At 53.0% G+C, this 20000-nt stretch overlaps 2 protein-coding genes across 3 annotated transcripts in view; both read left to right on the top strand.

The window, feature by feature from the left end:
- Nucleotides 1-2556, top strand: part of cops3 (COP9 signalosome subunit 3) — a 13740-nt gene extending 11184 nt beyond the window's left edge. For both annotated transcript variants that reach the window (XM_061232875.1, XM_061232876.1), the window contains exons 11-12: nucleotides 674-754; nucleotides 2207-2556. In XM_061232875.1, the coding sequence (XP_061088859.1) occupies nucleotides 674-754; nucleotides 2207-2260 (135 nt within the window). In that variant the 3' untranslated portion in view covers nucleotides 2261-2556. The remainder of the gene's footprint in view (nucleotides 1-673; nucleotides 755-2206) is intronic.
- Nucleotides 2557-3494: 938 nt separating this feature from the next.
- Nucleotides 3495-20000, top strand: part of usp22 (ubiquitin specific peptidase 22) — a 30387-nt gene continuing 13881 nt past the window's right edge. Inside the window, exons 1-3 of the mRNA XM_061232874.1 lie at nucleotides 3495-4398; nucleotides 11803-11935; nucleotides 14781-14894. Of these exons, the coding sequence (XP_061088858.1) occupies nucleotides 4279-4398; nucleotides 11803-11935; nucleotides 14781-14894 (367 nt within the window). The 5' untranslated portion in view covers nucleotides 3495-4278. The remainder of the gene's footprint in view (nucleotides 4399-11802; nucleotides 11936-14780; nucleotides 14895-20000) is intronic.

Below are 20000 nucleotides of genomic sequence, written 5' to 3'. Positions count from 1 at the left end.
TAGAATGGGAATAGGGCTGGATTTTGATTGGAGGGCCAGAGATGTGAGACCAGGGCTGGATTTTGATTGGAGGGCCAGTATTGTGAGACCAGGGCTGGATTTTGAATGGAGGGCCAGAGTTTTGACCCCTGTTGTAGGCTGTGAATGGGTAAGGCACTGGGCACTCACTACGAGCACCTGGCGGTCGAGCTGCACGTTCACGCCTGTTTTCCGTTCTGGTTCCTCAGCGGTGGAATGACTCGCCTACCACTGTCAGGACAGCAGAATCCCTCCCCCTATTTTGACGCAGACTAAAAACACACCTTTTCAAACTCTACCTTAGTCCTCCCTCCTGATTTGAATTCCGATATTTTTCTAGGCTTTACTGAGCTTGTCTGGTGTACTGTAAACTCTATTCTCAAACCCCACCTTCTGGTCTTCTTGGTTGGCTCAGTTGCACCAGGCAAGATCAATCGAGCACCGAAAAATGTATTTTGAAACCAAAACGATTACGTATTTGACCCAGGTCTAAAGAGTACATACTGAATGGCAAAATGTAATGTCGTTCCTTGTCTGTCTGCCAGGCCTGGCATGCCTGGTCCCAGCATTTCATTCTTTGCTGTGTTTACAAACCACTCCCCACTGATTGCTTTAAAAACAGAAGAAAAAGAATTAACGGCCTGTTCCCTCTCAGATGCTGAAGTGTATCGAGTTGGACGAGAAGCTAAGGTCCATGGACCAGGAGATCACTGTCAACCCCCAGTTTGTACAGAAGGTAAGAGGGTAGAATGGTGTCGTTTGCATTGGGTCGGTCAGGGAATTCATTTTTTTTTTTTTTTGCTTTTTGCTTTGGTTATCCGGCTAACTCAGTAAACCTGCTTTAGTGCAGTTATCCGGCTAACTCAGTAATCCTGCTGTAGTGCAGTTTTCCGGCTAACTCAGTTATCCTGCTTTATTGCAATTATCCAACTAACTCAGTAATCCTGCTTTAGTGCAGTAATCCGGCTAACTCCGTAATCCTTCTTTAGTGCAGTTATCCAACTAATTTAGTAATCCTGCTTTAGTGCAGTACTCCGGCTAACTCAGTTATCCTGCTTTATTGCAGTTATCCAACTAACTCAGTGATCCTGCTTTAGTGCAGCAATCCTGCTAACTATGTAATCCTTCTTTAGTGCAGTAATCCGGCTAACTCCGTAAACCTGCTTTAGTGCAGTTATCCAACTAACTCTGTAATACTTCTTTAGTGCAGTTATCCGGCTAACTCCGTAAACCTGCTTTAGTGCAGTTATCCAACTAACTCTGTAATCCTGCTTTAGTGCAGTTATCCGGCTAACTCAGTAATCTGACTAACTCCGTAAACCAGCTTTAGTGCAGTTATCCGGCAAACTCAGTAATCCTGCTTTAGTGCAGTTATCTGGCTAACTCAGTAATCTGGCTAACTCCATAAACCTGCTTTTGTGCAGTTATCCGGCGAACTCCGTAATCCTGCTAACTCCGTAAACCTGCTTTTGTGCAGTTATCTGGCTTAACTCTGTAAACGTGCTTTAGTGCAGTTATCCGGCTAACTCTGTAATCCTGCCTTGGTGCAGTTATCCGGCTAACTCCGTAATCCTTCTTTAGTGCAGTTATCCAACTAACTCAGTAATCCTGCTTTAGTGCAGTACTCCGGCTAACTCAGTTATCCTGCTTTATTGCAGTTATCCAACTAACTCAGTGATCCTGCTTTAGTGCAGTAATCCGGCTAACTATGTAATCCTTCTTTAGTGCAGTAATCCGACTAACTGTAATCCTTCTTTAGTGCAGTTATCCAGCTAACTCAGTAAACCTGCTTTAGTGCAGTTATCCAACTAACTCTAATCCTGCTTTAGTGCAGTTATCCGGCTAACTCAGTAATCTGACTAACTCCGTAAACCTGCTTTAGTGCAGTTATCCGGCGAACTCAGTAATCCTGCTTTAGTGCAGTTATCTGGCTAACTCAGTAAACCTGCTTTTGTGCAGTTATCCGGCGAACTCCGTAATCCTGCTAATTCCGTAAACCTGCTTTTGTGCAGTTATCTGGCTTAACTCTGTAAACGTGCTTTAGTGCAGTTATCCGGCTAACTCTGTAATCCTGCCTTGGTGCAGTTATCCGGCTAACTCCGTAATCCTGCTCTGGAACAGTCCTTATGCTGTGCATATCCTTATAGTACTGTGAGCCTGACTTTTTTCCCCACATTTTCCGATTCAGAGTCTGGGATCCCAAGAGGATGATGTAGGAAGCAAGACGTCAAGTTACTCCTGAAGTCACTGCTGAGGTCGGGAAGGAGTAGGGTGCCGTTTCGAGTTGGGTTCTTTCTGGAAGACCTTTTTATTAGAAGGAAAGTTTAACCAATGCTGTCTGGACATTGTTCACGGAAATATAAAGGTGTGAAATGATACTTCTTTCACACAATGTCATGGGGAATACTAAGGAAAAACTGTATGTGTATTTTATTTATCAGTGTTCAGATTTAAGTACTATTGCTTCACTTTACAAATTAAATGAATTTGACTTCATTCGTTTAACTAATAAAAACCGGACGCGTTTGTTTAAAAACATTTCGTGCATATGCTACTTGTTTCAGCCTTTTAAACGGTAATTCATTGCCGCTTCGTTTTTTTTGTGGTTTTTTTTTTGCTTCTTACAATCTGGTAAATTGACGGTAGGGTTGTCTGTTTAATTGAAGACCAATAACTTCCTATAAAATGACAAACTATTCACGGTGCTAAGAATGGGGCAATGGATCTCTGTAATGTGGGCTGTTCCACGTACCTCTACATCTGAGCCATATTTGTAAGTGATTCAAAGGGCTCTAACTGCTAACAAATATTTGTAATTGGAAAGTAATATTTTATGGTGTGGTGTGGTCCAATGAACGGCGCCCCTGGATCTAGTTTCATTTTTTAACCTCTAGAGGTCTCCCTCGTCATGCGAATTAGATTTATTTTGTTCGTACTTTTTGACGGCAAAAAGTAAAGTATAATTTGTCCTTTTGGCTGGAAATTTTGACATTTTCTTTTATTATTATTTTTTTTATTACGCCGCCTTCGCACAAGACCTTCTGGCAACTTCTGTTTCGGTTCGTTTCGGTTCACAGTTGCAGTCTTAGCAGGCTGTGCGTTTTCAACTTTTGTATGCTGTCAATGATTTATTACGCGTTACCATTTTGAAACAGAATTGTGTAACGCTGAGGAAAATTTTAGAAACCATAATAACACGATACAGAACTGAGTTCGCCATGACGTGTTGTTACAAGTCGACGGGATGCATCTTTCCATCAACTGTTGTTTCATAAGAGAGACGGACGGCGCCTACGTGACAGTTCTTTTGTTCAGGCGCTGTCGTTTTTGCTTTCCTTTGCGTGACGTTATAGGTTAGCTGGCCGTGGAATATCATCGCTGTGAAAAGGCATTGACGGAAGGCTCTTTCAGTTGACCGCGGGAGGTCTCTCGGCAGCTAACCGCGGAGATACAAATCGGAAGTGACGCATCGCGGTGCAGAACTCAAAAGGATCTCCGAGACAAGTTTGTGCGTGGTGTGGGCGCATCGCTCCGGGACTGCAGCTCGCTTGTCAGGCAGTAAAGCTAACTTTGGAGCCATCGTCCCATCACCCATGTCTACTGTAAAAACTGAATCGATCCTGAGGGTCTCGCTTAATGAGACGAGCCTTAAATTCTACTTACTGTAAGAAAGGATATTGTTGCTGCTGGCTATTTTTCCTCTGTCTTTCTATGACTGAGGTTACAACCAGGATGCAGGATCCGTGCGGCCAATTGGAGCTTCTGGGCATGCGGAAACGCCTTTTGATTTTTTGAGTGGCGTCTTTTAGCGCCAATCACGACTGCCATTGCGTAGCGCGGGAGGCGGTCCTCTGACGAGAAACGGCACCGTGGTAGCCAATCAGGACGGCCGCCTCCCTGGGTTGGCCAATCGGAACAATCGTGGGGCGGGCCTCGTAGGGCTCGCGGTGTTCCGTTGAATTCCATTGCCGACCATTAAAAGAATCGGGACTAGAGTACTTGTGAACTGGACGTACCATGGATCTACCACACAAACGGGGATAGACGCAGAGGCAGACATTCTTGATAATAAACAAGATCACGGCAAACGAATTGCCTACACGGATTGTCCACCATTCCCCGTTTGCCCCCTGGATTTATGGCGTGGGTGGCTGTGTAGCTAAGTCACTTAAATCGGACCAATTTCTGGACAATTCTCGCGTCTCGGACACGTTTCGTCGTTTTTAAAAAAAAGACAATAAACTGAATGTTGTTTCTGTCATGAGTCCAGCCGGGTGTTCCCATGTGAACGGTTTTAAGGTGGATAACTGGAAGCAGAACCTACGAGTGATATATCAGTGCTTTGTGTGGACCGGGACTGCCGAAACCAGGAAACGCAAGGTAAAATAAATAAATAATGAGACTCCAAACCTCAAGTAGAGCCGAGAGGCGCTATGCACACGCTTCTGTGCATGCTCGCCCAATGTTCTCACACGACCAAAGCTGGTTAGGTAACCAGCTAACGCTACACGCGTTTGGGTTCAGTATATTCTCCGGGCGCCAGAGAGAGGCGGCCTGCACTCTTGCATATTGGACTGTATGCGGAACGCCTAGCTAATTCCGTGGCAGAGGTGTTTGTGTGTGGCGAAAGCGGTAGCTAGACAGCCTGCGTGCTAGCTATGTAACTTATATTAGCACGGCGCGTCCGGCTATAACCGATATATGTGGTGACAGGAACGATACAGACCAGCACGCGCGCGCACAGCAATGCTTTTGACACCAGTGACACAGCCCGAAGATGCGCAGACGCATGCACTAAACTGCTCGGTGTGTGTGTACACGCATTGAATGCGATCACCGAAAAATGGCAATGCGTTTGCTTAGGCGAAATCAAGCGCCTAGGATGGAGGAAACGCACACGCATGGTAAAACGACGTAGCCTGCTAGCTAGCTAACCCCATTCTGAACGGATGGGGTAGGTGTGTTGCTAGCTAAAAGTGGCCACGGATCGTTATCAAGCCAACAGATCTAAGTTGACACCAGTCATCACTGAAATGCTCTTTTGCCACCGTCGGCTAACAACCTCACGTTCATTTGTATTCACCAAAACGTGTAACGCCTTGCCTGAAAACTAGTCAGATTGGTGGATCTCTCCTACACGGTCGTTGTCCCCGTTTATTTTTGTACATGTTCGACGAAGGTGGGAGACAACCTCTTTGGTAAACAATGAAAGTGAAACCGATCGCCCGCCCGCTCATGAGCTACATTTGTATTCGTGTTTGGGATGAGGTGGACCGTCAATCTTAGCCCATAAGCTCAGTAGCACTTCGGTGTGGTATTGTACAAGAGACACAACCTCTCTCTCTCTCTCTCTCTCTGTTCAGTCGAGAATACGGGCAAACAACCCGGGCCCAGGCTGTGGCTAGCTTTGTACGCCATCCGCGTTCACAATCCACCCCCGCCTTACGTCGCAGCCCGTTTAGATTGCTCGAGTCAGGCCCATCCGATCCCCTTTCGCGGTACAGCAGGCTCCTTTGCTGCTTCATGTGCATTTCAAAACACTCGCATGAGTGTGTGTGTGTGTGTGTGTGTGTGTGTCACCCTGGCACGTGTTGTCTACGTTTATCCAACACCGTTCTAATGTGGTACCTGTCAAGCATTAACTGGAAGGATGGTGATTTCACGTATTCAGTCGAAAGGAATACATTTACAATGCAATGCTTATTAAATAAAAACAAAAATGTAATGCTGTTAGGTGCCTAATATTCAGCACATCGATGTCGCGAAGCAATCTCCAATTTCCCGTGTGTGTGTTTGTAACTTAGCTAGGTGTTATTTCCCTTCACTGCAGAGCGCATACTCCCCATTCAGAAGCATTGTTTCATATTGTCATGAACACGTCCAGTGTGTCAGTCAATGCCTCTCAGGGTTATTTAGCCTGGGTACCGAATAACCGTATAACCGTATAACCGTTACCCCGTCAGTTCGTTGTAGATCGAGCAGTCCTTCTCAGCTAGACACTGCACTGGGTGGGACTGGATGTAAGCTTATACCGAAATTCCCGTTTTGTCCCAAGATGAACTCCCCCCATCCAGTTAATTTCTTTTTTGTGTATATGTGTGTGTACACACACACACATATATATACAAATGTCGTCTGGCTACACCAAGCCCCCTCAGCCTCACACTCCGCCTTAGTTTGCTCTGCTTCTCACCCAGAAAAGCGCAGCACCAGGAACGTTGCAAAAACCCACCCATGAAAGCACGGTAGCGTCACAGCGAGGTAGCGGATTAAAGGGCAGGTCCCGGGGTCAGTGCTGCCTGATTTCTCTGAGGTCATGAGCCTGATGTCACTAAGCCATATGCTGTACAGCAGTCCTTGATTTCCGGGGTTTTGGGTTTTTATGCATTCTTGACGTTCCACACAGAGGACCGGGGGTTTCTGACCCGAGTGTGTGTGTGTGTGTGTGTGTGTGTGAGCGCGTGAGTGTGTGCGTGTGTGTGTGTGTGTGTGTGTGTGAGCGAGTGCGTGTGAGTGAGTGAGTGAGAGTCCCCCCCCCCCCCCCCCCCCCCCACCCCCCACTGCAGAATACAATAATTGTCACTTTTGTCCATACCCTGCATTGTACTTTTCCACTTCTGTTTACCTGCTCTCTCTCACACAGGCACACACACACCTTCTATTTTCAGTAATATTCAGAATTTGCAGATCCTGTGTGTCATATGCTATGTTCTCCATTTCCTTGCTGAAGCCGTGTGGGTTTGTTGTGCTTTGATCAAGTGAATGTATGATCAGTGGGGCAGCCTATAGCCTAGTGGCTAAGGTACGCTACTGGGACCCAGAAGTTTGCTGGTCCAAGTCCCGGTGAAGCCACGATAAGACCCACACAGCTGTTGGGCCCTTGAGCAAGACCCTTAACCCCACATTACTCCAGGAGAGATTGTCCCCTGCACAGTAATATAATATCAGTCACCTGGGATTTAAGATGACTGACATCAAGGTGACTCTCCAAGCTGAAGAGTTCTAATCTCCAGTCTCGGGCATTTTGCTATGCTGCTCCATGACACGCCCTAACCCAACACTGAGAGAAGGGCTTCCCTGCACGCCCAAACCCAACACTGAGAGAAGGGCTTCCCTGCACACCCTAACCCAACACTGAGAGAAGGGCTTCCCTGCACGCCCTAACCCAACACTGAGAGAAGGGCTTCCCTGCACGCCCTAACCCAACACTGAGAGAAGGGCTTCCCTGCACGCCCTAACCCAACACTGAGAGAAGGGCTTCCCTGCACGCCCTAACCCAACACTGAGAGAAGGGCTTCCCTGCACACCCAAACCCAACACTGAGAGAAGGGCTTCCCTGCACACCCTAACCCAACACTGAGAGAAGGGCTTCCCTGCACGCCCTAACCCAACACTGAGAGAAGGGCTTCCCTGCACGCCCTAACCCAACACTGAGAGAAGGGCTTCCCTGCACGCCCTAACCCAACACTGAGAGAAGGGCTTCCCTGCACACCCAAACCCAACACTGAGAGAAGGGCTTCCCTGCACGCCCTAACCCAACACTGAGAGAAGGGCTTCCCTGGATGCCCTAACCCAACACTGAGAGAAGGGCTTCCCTGGATGCCCTAACCCAACACTGAGAGAAGGGCTTCCCTGCACGCCCTAACCCAACACTGAGAGAAGGGCTTCCCTGCACACCCTAACCCAACACTGAGAGAAGGGCTTCCCTGCACACCCTAACCCAACACTGAGAGAAGGGCTTCCCTGCACGCCCTAACCCAACACTGAGAGAAGGGCTTCCCTGCACACCCAAACCCAACACTGAGAGAAGGGCTTCCCTGCACACCCTAACCCAACACTGAGAGAAGGGCTTCCCTGCACACCCTAACCCAACACTGAGAGAAGGGCTTCCCTGCACACCCTAACCCAACACTACGTTAGTGATCTTTCACTGCCATCCTGTGAGTGACATTATATTACTTCATCCTGAGGACTAGGCCATGAGAGCAGACCAACTATTGAACACACACACACACACACACACTCACACACATACTCACACACACACTCACACACTCACACACACACACACACTCACACACATACACACACACACCTGCACTGGACTGGGTGTGAGCTAGCACACACAGGTACACATACACAAGCAGTAACCCATTACTGCACTTTGACCAGGGGGAACATGGTGATTACAGCATCAGCAGCATGCATGACTTACTAATAGCTCTCGGACATCATTCAGACTGTCACTCAGTCACTCAGTCATTCAGTCACTCAGTCACTCAGCCACTCAGCCACTCAGTCACTCAGTCAGTCACTCAGTCACTCACTCAGTCACTCACTCACTCACTCACACACTCAGTCACTCACTCACTCACACACACTCACACACTCACTTACTCACTCTCACACACTCACTCACTCACTCACACACTCACACACTCACTCACTCACTCACTCAGTCACTCACTCACTCAGTCACTCACTCACTCAGTCACTCACTCACTCACTCAGTCACTCACTCACTCACTCACTCACACACTCACTCACTCACACTCACTCACTCACACACTCACACTCACTCACTTACTCACTCTCACACACTCACTCACTCACTCACTCACTCACTCACTCACTCACTCACACTCGCTCACACTCGCACGCTAACACACTCGCTTACTCACAATCACTGTACAACACATCTCCTGTTTTTAAAACTTTAGTCTGGAGGATGCACCGGGATTGAGGTTAGTGTTGGGTGTTGGCTCAGTGTTAGGGTAAGGGATGACGTTAGTGTTGGGTGTTGGCTCAGTGTTAGGGTAAGGGATGACGTTAGTGTTGGGTGTTGGCTCAGTGTTAGGGTAAGGGATGACGTTAGTGTTGGGTGTTGGCTCAGTGTTAGGGTAAGGGATGACGTTAGTGTTGGGTGTTGGCTCAGTGTTAGGGTAAGGGATGACGTTAGTGTTGGGTGTTGGCTCAGTGTTAGGGTAAGGGATGACGTTAGTGTTGGGTGTTGGCTCAGTGTTAGGGTAAGGGATGACGTTAGTGTTGGGTGTTAGCTAGAGCAGGGCTGCTGAACCCTGTTCAACATCTGCATCAGAACACTGGCCGACTGAACTTCAGCGTCGCTGCAGAGTCACTGTGGGGTGACATGGCTCAGGCAGTAAGAGCAGTCGTCTCATTGGCTCAGGCAGTAAGAGCAGTCGTCTCATTGGCTCAGGCAGTAAGAGCAGTCGTCTCATTGGCTCAGGCCGTAAGAGCAGTCGTCTCATTGGCTCAGGCGGTAAGAGCAGTCGTCTCATTGGCTCAGGCGGTAAGAGCAGTCGTCTCATTGGCTCAGGCGGTAAGAGCAGTCGTCTCATTGGCTCAGGCGGTAAGAGCAGTCGTCTCATTGGCTCAGGCGGTAAGAGCAGTCGTCTCATTGGCTCAGGCAGTAAGAGCAGGCGTCTCATTGGCTCAGGCAGTAAGAGCAGTCGTCTCATTGGCTCAGGCAGTAAGAGCAGTCGTCTCATTGGCTCAGGCAGTAAGAGCAGTCGTCTCATTGGCTCAGGCAATAAGAGCAGTCGTCTCATTGGCTCAGGCAGTAAGAGCAGTCGTCTCATTGGCTCAGGCAGTAAGAGCAGTCGTCTGGCAGTCGGAGGGTTGCCGGTTCGATCCCTAGTCCGGGCTGTGTCGAAGTATCCCTGAGCAAGACACCTAACCCCCACATGCTCCTGATGAGCTGGTCGGTGCCTTGCACTGCACTGTGTGGGAGTGGGGAGAGTGGGACCCAGGGGAGAGTGGACCCAGGGGAGAGTGGACCCAGGGGAGAGTGGACCCAGGGGAGAGTGGGACCCAGGGGAGACCCAGGGGAGAGTGGGACCCAGGGGAGACCCAGGGGAGAGTGGGACCCAGGGGAGACCCAGGGGAGAGTGGACCCAGGGGAGAGTGGGAGTGGACCCAGGGGAGAGTGGGACCCAGGGGAGAGTGGGCCCAGGGGAGAGTGGGACCCAGGGGAGAGTGGACCCAGGGGAGAGTGGGACCCAGGGGAGAGTGGACCCAGGGGAGAGTGGGACCAGGGGAGAGTAATAACTAAAATGAGAAATAAAAAGGCAGAGTCGGGCCAGCCGGGCGGCTTGGCCTGGTGCCTCGGTCGGGGCTGACGTCAGCGCTTGCTGACAGGGTCGGGCTGGCCCCGGGCCCCGGGCCCCGGATCCTCTTCCGCTCCCACCTTGGGAGTGAGACACTGGTGAAGTCGCCTGGAGGAGCTCCACCAATCAGAGTGCAGTCACAGTCACAGTCACAAGCCCTCCAGCAGGACAATGCTGGAGCTGATTGGTGGATACTTACAGTCTCCCTGTTGGGATTGGGGATTGGATACCAACTGTCTCCCTTTTAGGATTGGTGATTGGTGGATGCTGCACAGTGTTGGGCTGAAGATCAAGGTCCCCCCAGCTAAGGGAACCAATCACTAATAAGGTTATTGTGTTGGCAAGGTCCCCCCAGCTCAGGGAACCAATCACTGATAAGGTTATTGTGTTGGGCTGAAGACCAAGATCCAGTCGCACTGTGGCGGACACTCCAAGCTCTTCCTGTGCGTGTTACACATTCACATCTCAGACAGGCTGGGGATCAATACACACCTCAACTGAGCAGGACATTACAGGGAAGAGGAGGAGGAGGAGGAGGAGGAAGAGAGAGAATGAGAGAGAGAGAGCCTGGGAGAGGGAGGGAGGGAGGGAGGGAGTGAGAGGGAGAAAGACAGTGGGAGAGAGAGAAGGCTGATTGTGCGTTTGCAGGTTTGGCAGTGGGTCTCCGGGGTGAGGCTGTGGTTCACTGCGGAGTCTGAGAGGTGTGTGATCACAGAGGCTCCGGGGGAATCGGAGACTAAAACACGTAAACACATTCATCACGGCCTGTTAATTCTGCGTTTACCTCAAACGCCTGTTCAAACTGTGTTTACCCCAAAGGCCTGTTAATTCTGTGTTTACCTGAACAGGCTGATTGATAAGCGACTAAAACACGTGAATATGTTTAGCACGGCTGTCTTAAGTTAAAAGTACAACAGGTAATTTTGGACTTCTAACGGTCAAGAGAGGAATAGCAGCAACAAACAACCTCAAACTACAACACTGTTTATCCCTCCCCCTTCTCTGAACATGCTGATGTTGAAACGCAATTGGCTGTGGCAATTAGAACCAATTTTAAGGGATTTACAATGGTCTTGTAACAATGTTTTAACACAGAAATCTTACCTATTAAGTTCTCTCTTATGGGTAAAGTCCCTTCAGGCCTGCTTACTGTGGAGTTTATTCAAACGGCGCTTGGTTGGTTTACATCTCCCTGTGATGAGATCATATCCAGAGTGCATCTCTCAGACACAGGATGTCCTTCCTCCCACGCGTTACGATCTTTTGAGCAATAGGAACACAGTGTTCCACCGTGGATTTGAACCTACAACCTGCCGTTCGCAAGATGGGGCTGGAGATCTGTTTTGACCGGTAGTAGATCACATGACTTTCTTTTTGACCAATAGCAGGCAGCACTCCTGTTTCGTCCAATAGCTGACGCTTGTGCAAATAGAAGGTGGCAGTAGAAGCAGCGTTAGACCGGGGTCTGGCTCAGCCGCGAGGCTGGCTAACGGGTTAAATCAGACCCCATCAGCATCGCTGGAGTACTGCGGTATTGCCCCCACGTTTTAGCGTGAGAATGTGCCCTCTCTTCCGTCTCCCTCTCTACATATAATTTGATGTAAAAGTGGCTTGCTGGCTGACTGGAGCGTGCGTGTCTCTCTGTCGCCCCCTGCAGGCCAGGTCGTGTATGTGTCACATGTGCGGGGCCCACCTGAGCCGGCTGCACTCCTGCCTGCACTGCGTCTACTTCGGCTGCTTCACCCGGAAACACATCCACGAGCACGCCAAGAACAAACGCCACAACCTGGGTAACACACACACCACACACACTCACATCCACGAGCACGCCAAGAACAAACGCCACAACCTGGGTAACACACACACCACACACACTCACATCCACGAGCACGCCAAGAACAAACGCCACAACCTGGGTAACACACACACCACACACACTCACATCCACGAGCACGCCAAGAACAAACGCCACAACCTGGGTAACACACACACCACACACTCACACACCACACACTCACACACCACACTCACACACACACACTCACACACACACACATCCACGAGCACGCCAAGAACAAACGCCACAACCTGGGTAACACACACACTCACACTCACACACCACACACACACTCACACACCACACTCACACACACACACACACTCACACACACACACATCCACGAGCACGCCAAGAACAAACGCCACAACCTGGGTAACACACACACCACACACACACTCACTCACACACTCACATGCACGAGCACGCCAAGAACAAACGCCACAACCTGGGTAACACACACACCACACACACACTCACACACACACTCACACACACTCACACACACACACTCACACACACACACACACTCACTCACACACTCACATCCACGAGCACGCCAAGAACAAACGCCACAACCTGGGTAACACACACACACACACACACACACACACACACACACACACACACACACATACGCACACTCACACTCACTCACATCCATGAGCACTCCAAGAACAAACGCCACAACCTGGGTAACACACACACACCCCCACACACACACTCACTCACACACTCACTCACACACTCACACACACACACACACATACACACTCTCACACTCACACACACACACACACACACACTCACTCACACACTCACTCGCACTCACTCACACACACACACTCACACACACTCACACACACACACTCACACACACACACACACTCACTTACACACTCACATCCACGAGCACGCCAAGAACAAACGCCACAACCTGGGTAACACACACTCACACACACACACTCACTCACACACTCACTCACACACTCACTCGCACTCACTCACACACACACACTCACACACACTCACACACACACACACACACTCACTCACACACTCACTCGCACTCACTCACACACACACACTCACACACACTCACACACACATACACACACACACACAAACACACGCACACACACACACTCACATCCACGAGCACGCCAAGAACAAACGCCACAACCTGGGTAACACACACTCACACACACACACACACACTCACTCACTCACACACTCACTCGCACTCACTCACACACACACACTCACACACACTCACACACACACACACACACACACTCACACTTACACTCACACACACACACACACACACACTCACATACCACACACACACACACAAACACACACACTCACATCCACGAGCACGCCAAGAACAAACGCCACAACCTGGGTAACACACACTCACACACACACACACACTCACACACACACACACACACACACACACACTCACATCCACACACACACACACACACACACACACACTCACATCCACGAGCACACCAAGAACAAACACCACAACCTGGGTAACACACACACACACACACACACACACACCACACACACACACACACACACACACTCACTCGCATACACACACTCACACACACACACGCAGACTCACACTCACACACACTCACATACACACACACTCACACACACTCACTCGCATACACACACACACACGCACACACTCACTCGCATACACACACTCACACACACTCACACACACACACGCAGACTCACACTCACACACACTCACATACACACACACTCACACACACTCACTCACATACACACACACACACACTCACACTCACACACACACTCACACACACTCAGTCACATACACACACACACACACACTCACTCACACTCACACACACTCACATACACACACACACAGACTCACACTCACACACACTCACTCACACTCACACACACTCAGTCACATACACACACACACAGATTCACACACACTCAGTCACATACACACACACACACACTCACACTCACTCACACTCACACACACTCACATACACACACACAGACTCACACTCACACACACTCACTCACATACACACACACACAGACTCACACACACTCACATACACACACACACAGACTCACACACACTCACATACACACACATACTCACACACACAGACTCACACATACTCACATACACAGACTCGCACTCACACACACTCACTCACACTCACACACACTCACTCACATACACACACACACAGACTCACACACACTCACTCACATACACACACACACACAGACTCACACACACTCACATACACACACACAGACTCACGCTTGCATACACACCCTACACTCACACACAGGCGCACACACATATGCATACGCACACACACATCATTCATGCACACAATCTCACACACAGAAATTTACACGTACATACCCAAGCAAACATGCACATAATCTCATACACACACATTCACACACACTCACTCACACACATACTCACACACACTCACACACACTCTCTCTCACACACACACACTCACTCGCATACACACACACACACACGCACACACTCACTCGCATACACACACACACACACACACACCCACACACACACACACGCAGACTCACACACACTCACACACACACACACACACACACACACATTCAGCTCAAACTAAAACTGTGAGACTCACTTTTTGTGACCAGTTGATGTGTTTTGTTGGGTGTTGGCTTACGTTTCTCATTCTCTCTCTCTCTCTCTCTCTCTCTCTCTCTCTCAGCGATAGACTTGTTGTATGGTGGTATTTATTGCTTTGTGTGCCAAGACTACATTTACGACAAAGACATGGAACAGATTGCCAAAGAGGAACAGAGAAAAGCCTGGAAGTTACAAGGTTTGACTTTAATATACATTTATTTATTTATTAAGTTGACGCTTTTATCCGAATCCGAAGAGACTTACAGTTGATTAGACAATCCTCCCCTGGAGCAATTTGGGGTTAAGGGCCCAGAGTGATGGGCCCCAGAGGGCCTCACACACAGCTCAGAGTGATGGGGCCCCAGATGGCCTCACACACAGCTCAGAGTGATGGGGCCCAGAGGGCCTCACACACAGCTCAGAGTGATGGGGCCCCAGAGGGCCTCACACACAGCTCAGAGTGATGGGGCCCCAGAGGGCCTCACACACAGCTCAGAGTGATGGGGCCCAGAGGGCCTCACACACAGCTCAGAGTGATGGGGCCCCAGAGGGCCTCACACACAGCTCAGAGTGATGCATGGGGCCCCAGAGGGCCTCACACACAGCTCAGAGTGATGCATGGGGCCCCAGAGGGCCTCACACACAGCTCAGAGTGATGCATGGGCCCCAGAGGGCCTCACACACAGCTCAGAGTGATGGGGCCCCAGAGGGCCTCACACACAGCTCAGAGTGATGGGGCCCCAGAGGGCCTCACACACAGCTCAGAGTGATGCATGGGGCCCCAGAGGGCCTCACACACAGCTCAGAGTGATGGGGCCCCAGAGGGCCGCACACACAGCTCAGAGTGATGGGGCCCCAGAGGGCCTCACACACAGCTCAGAGTGATGCATGGGGCCCCAGAGGGCCTCACACACAGCTCAGAGTGATGGGGCCCCAGAGGGCCTCACACACAGCTCAGAGTGATGGGGCCCCAGAGGGCCTCACACACAGCTCAGAGTGATGGGGCCCCAGAGGGCCTCACACACAGCTCAGAGTGATGCATGGGGCCCCAGAGGGCCTCACACACAGCTCAGAGTGATGCATGGGGCCCCAGAGGGCCTCACACACAGCTCAGAGTGATGGAGCCCCAGAGGGCCTCACACACAGCTCAGAGTGATGCATGGGGCCCCAGAGGGCCGCACACACAGCTCAGAGTGATGGGGCCCCAGAGGGCCTCACACACAGCTCAGAGTGATGCATGGGGCCCCAGAGGGCCTCACACACAGCTCAGAGTGATGCATGGGGCCCCAGAGGGCCTCACACACAGCTCAGAGTGATGCATGGGGGCCCAGAGGGCCTCACACACAGCTCAGAGTGATGCATGGGGCCCCAGAGGGCCTCACACACAGCTCAGAGTGATGCATGGGGCCCCAGAGGGCCTCACACACAGCTCAGAGTGATGCATGGGGCCCAGAGGGCCTCACACACAGCTCAGAGTGATGCATGGGGCCCCAGAGGGCCTCACACACAGCTCAGAGTGATGCATGGGGCCCCAGAGGGCCTCACACACAGCTCAGAGTGATGGGGCCCCAGAGGGCCTCACACACAGCTCAGAGTGATGGGGCCCCAGAGGGCCTCACACACAGCTCAGAGTGATGGGGCCCCAGAGGGCCTCACACACAGCTCAGAGTGATGCATGGGGCCCCAGAGGGCCTCACACACAGCTCAGAGTGATGCATGGGGCCCCAGAGGGCCTCACACACAGCTCAGAGTGATGCATGGGGCCCCAGAGGGCCTCACACACAGCTCAGAGTGATGGGGCCCCAGAGGGCCTCACACACAGCTCAGAGTGATGCATGGGGCCCCAGAGGGCCTCACACACAGCTCAGAGTGATGCATGGGGCCCCAGAGGGCCTCACACACAGCTCAGAGTGATGCATGGGGCCCCAGAGGGCCTCACACACAGCTCAGAGTGATGGGGCCCCAGAGGGCCTCACACACAGCTCAGAGTGATGGGGCCCCAGAGGGCCTCACACACAGCTCAGAGTGATGGGGCCCCAGAGGGCCTCACACACAGCTCAGAGTGATGCATGGGGCCCAGAGGGCCGCACACACAGCTCAGAGTGATGGGGCCCCAGAGGGCCTCACACACAGCTCAGAGTGATGCATGGGGCCCCAGAGGGCCTCACACACAGCTCAGAGTGATGCATGGGGCCCCAGAGGGCCTCACACACAGCTCAGAGTGATGCATGGGCCCCAGAGGGCCTCACACACAGCTCAGAGTGATGGGGCCCCAGAGGGCCTCACACACAGCTCAGAGTGATGGGGCCCCAGAGGGCCTCACACACAGCTCAGAGTGATGCATGGGGCCCCAGAGGGCCTCACACACAGCTCAGAGTGATGCATGGGGCCCCAGAGGGCCTCACACACAGCTCAGAGTGATGCATGGGGCCCCAGAGGGCCTCACACACAGCTCAGAGTGATGGGGCCCCAGAGGGCCTCACACACAGCTCAGAGTGATGGGGCCCCAGAGGGCCTCACACACAGCTCAGAGTGATGGGGCCCCAGAGGGCCTCACACACAGCTCAGAGTGATGCATGGGGCCCAGAGGGCCGCACACACAGCTCAGAGTGATGGGGCCCCAGAGGGCCTCACACACAGCTCAGAGTGATGCATGGGGCCCCAGAGGGCCTCACACACAGCTCAGAGTGATGCATGGGGCCCCAGAGGGCCTCACACACAGCTCAGAGTGATGCATGGGCCCCAGAGGGCCTCACACACAGCTCAGAGTGATGGGGCCCCAGAGGGCCTCACACACAGCTCAGAGTGATGGGGCCCCAGAGGGCCTCACACACAGCTCAGAGTGATGCATGGGGCCCCAGAGGGCCTCACACACAGCTCAGAGTGATGGGGCCCCAGAGGGCCGCACACACAGCTCAGAGTGATGGGGCCCCAGAGGGCCTCACACACAGCTCAGAGTGATGCATGGGGCCCCAGAGGGCCTCACACACAGCTCAGAGTGATGGGGCCCCAGAGGGCCTCACACACAGCTCAGAGTGATGGGGCCCCAGAGGGCCTCACACACAGCTCAGAGTGATGGGGCCCCAGAGGGCCTCACACACAGCTCAGAGTGATGCATGGGGCCCCAGAGGGCCTCACACACAGCTCAGAGTGATGCATGGGGCCCCAGAGGGCCTCACACACAGCTCAGAGTGATGCATGGGCCCCAGAGGGCCTCACACACAGCTCAGAGTGATGGGGCCCCAGAGGGCCTCACACACAGCTCAGAGTGATGGGGCCCCAGAGGGCCTCACACACAGCTCAGAGTGATGCATGGGGCCCCAGAGGGCCTCACACACAGCTCAGAGTGATGCATGGGGCCCCAGAGGGCCTCACACACAGCTCAGAGTGATGCATGGGGCCCCAGAGGGCCTCACACACAGCTCAGAGTGATGGGGCCCCAGAGGGCCTCACACACAGCTCAGAGTGATGGGGCCCCAGAGGGCCTCACACACAGCTCAGAGTGATGGGGCCCCAGAGGGCCTCACACACAGCTCAGAGTGATGCATGGGGCCCAGAGGGCCGCACACACAGCTCAGAGTGATGGGGCCCCAGAGGGCCTCACACACAGCTCAGAGTGATGCATGGGGCCCCAGAGGGCCTCACACACAGCTCAGAGTGATGCATGGGGCCCCAGAGGGCCTCACACACAGCTCAGAGTGATGCATGGGCCCCAGAGGGCCTCACACACAGCTCAGAGTGATGGGGCCCCAGAGGGCCTCACACACAGCTCAGAGTGATGGGGCCCCAGAGGGCCTCACACACAGCTCAGAGTGATGCATGGGGCCCCAGAGGGCCTCACACACAGCTCAGAGTGATGGGGCCCCAGAGGGCCGCACACACAGCTCAGAGTGATGGGGCCCCAGAGGGCCTCACACACAGCTCAGAGTGATGCATGGGGCCCCAGAGGGCCTCACACACAGCTCAGAGTGATGGGGCCCCAGAGGGCCTCACACACAGCTCAGAGTGATGGGGCCCCAGAGGGCCTCACACACAGCTCAGAGTGATGGGGCCCCAGAGGGCCTCACACACAGCTCAGAGTGATGCATGGGGCCCCAGAGGGCCTCACACACAGCTCAGAGTGATGCATGGGGCCCCAGAGGGCCTCACACACAGCTCAGAGTGATGGGGCCCCAGAGGGCCTCACACACAGCTCAGAGTGATGGGGCCCCAGAGGGCCTCACACACAGCTCAGAGTGATGGAGCCCCAGAGGGCCTCACACACAGCTCAGAGTGATGCATGGGGCCCCAGAGGGCCTCACACACAGCTCAGAGTGATGCATGGGGCCCCAGAGGGCCTCACACACAGCTCAGAGTGATGCATGGGGCCCCAGAGGGCCTCACACACAGCTCAGAGTGATGCATGGGGCCCAGAGGGCCTCACACACAGCTCAGAGTGATGGGGCCCCAGAGGGCCTCACACACAGCTCAGAGTGATGCATGGGGCCCCAGAGGGCCTCACACACAGCTCAGAGTGATGGGGCCCCAGAGGGCCTCACACACAGCTCAGAGTGATGCATGGGGCCCCAGAGGGCCTCACACACAGCTCAGAGTGATGGGGCCCCAGAGGGCCTCACACACAGCTCAGAGTGATGCATGGGGCCCCAGAGGGCCTCACACACAGCTCAGAGTGATGCATGGGGCCCCAGAGGGCCTCACACACAGCTCAGAGTGATGCATGGGGCCCAGAGGGCCTCACACACAGCTCAGAGTGATGCATGGGGCCCCAGAGGGCCTCACACACAGCTCAGAGTGATGCATGGGGCCCCAGAGGGCCTCACACACAGCTCAGAGTGATGGGGCCCCAGAGGGCCTCACACACAGCTCAGAGTGATGGGGCCCCAGAGGGCCTCACACACAGCTCAGAGTGATGGGGCCCCAGAGGGCCTCACACACAGCTCAGAGTGATGGGGCCCCAGAGGGCCTCACACACAGCTCAGAGTGATGGGGCCCCAGAGGGCCTCACACACAGCTCAGAGTGATGCATGGGGCCCCAGAGGGCCTCACACACAGCTCAGAGTGATGCATGGGGCCCCAGAGGGCCTCACACACAGCTCAGAGTGATGGGGCCCCAGAGGGCCGCACACACAGCTCAGAGTGATGCATGGGGCCCCAGAGGGCCTCACACACAGCTCAGAGTGATGCATGGGGCCCCAGAGGGCCTCACACACAGCTCAGAGTGATGGGGCCCCAGAGGGCCGCACACACAGCTCAGAGTGATGCATGGGGCCCCAGAGGGCCTCACACAGCTCAGAGTGATGCA

Source organism: Conger conger, chromosome 2 (genome assembly GCF_963514075.1).
Source record: "Conger conger chromosome 2, fConCon1.1, whole genome shotgun sequence".
Lineage (NCBI taxonomy): Eukaryota > Metazoa > Chordata > Actinopteri > Anguilliformes > Congridae > Conger > Conger conger.
The sequence above is the reverse complement of the archived record's forward strand: the minus strand, read 5'-3'. Positions and strand labels throughout refer to the sequence as shown.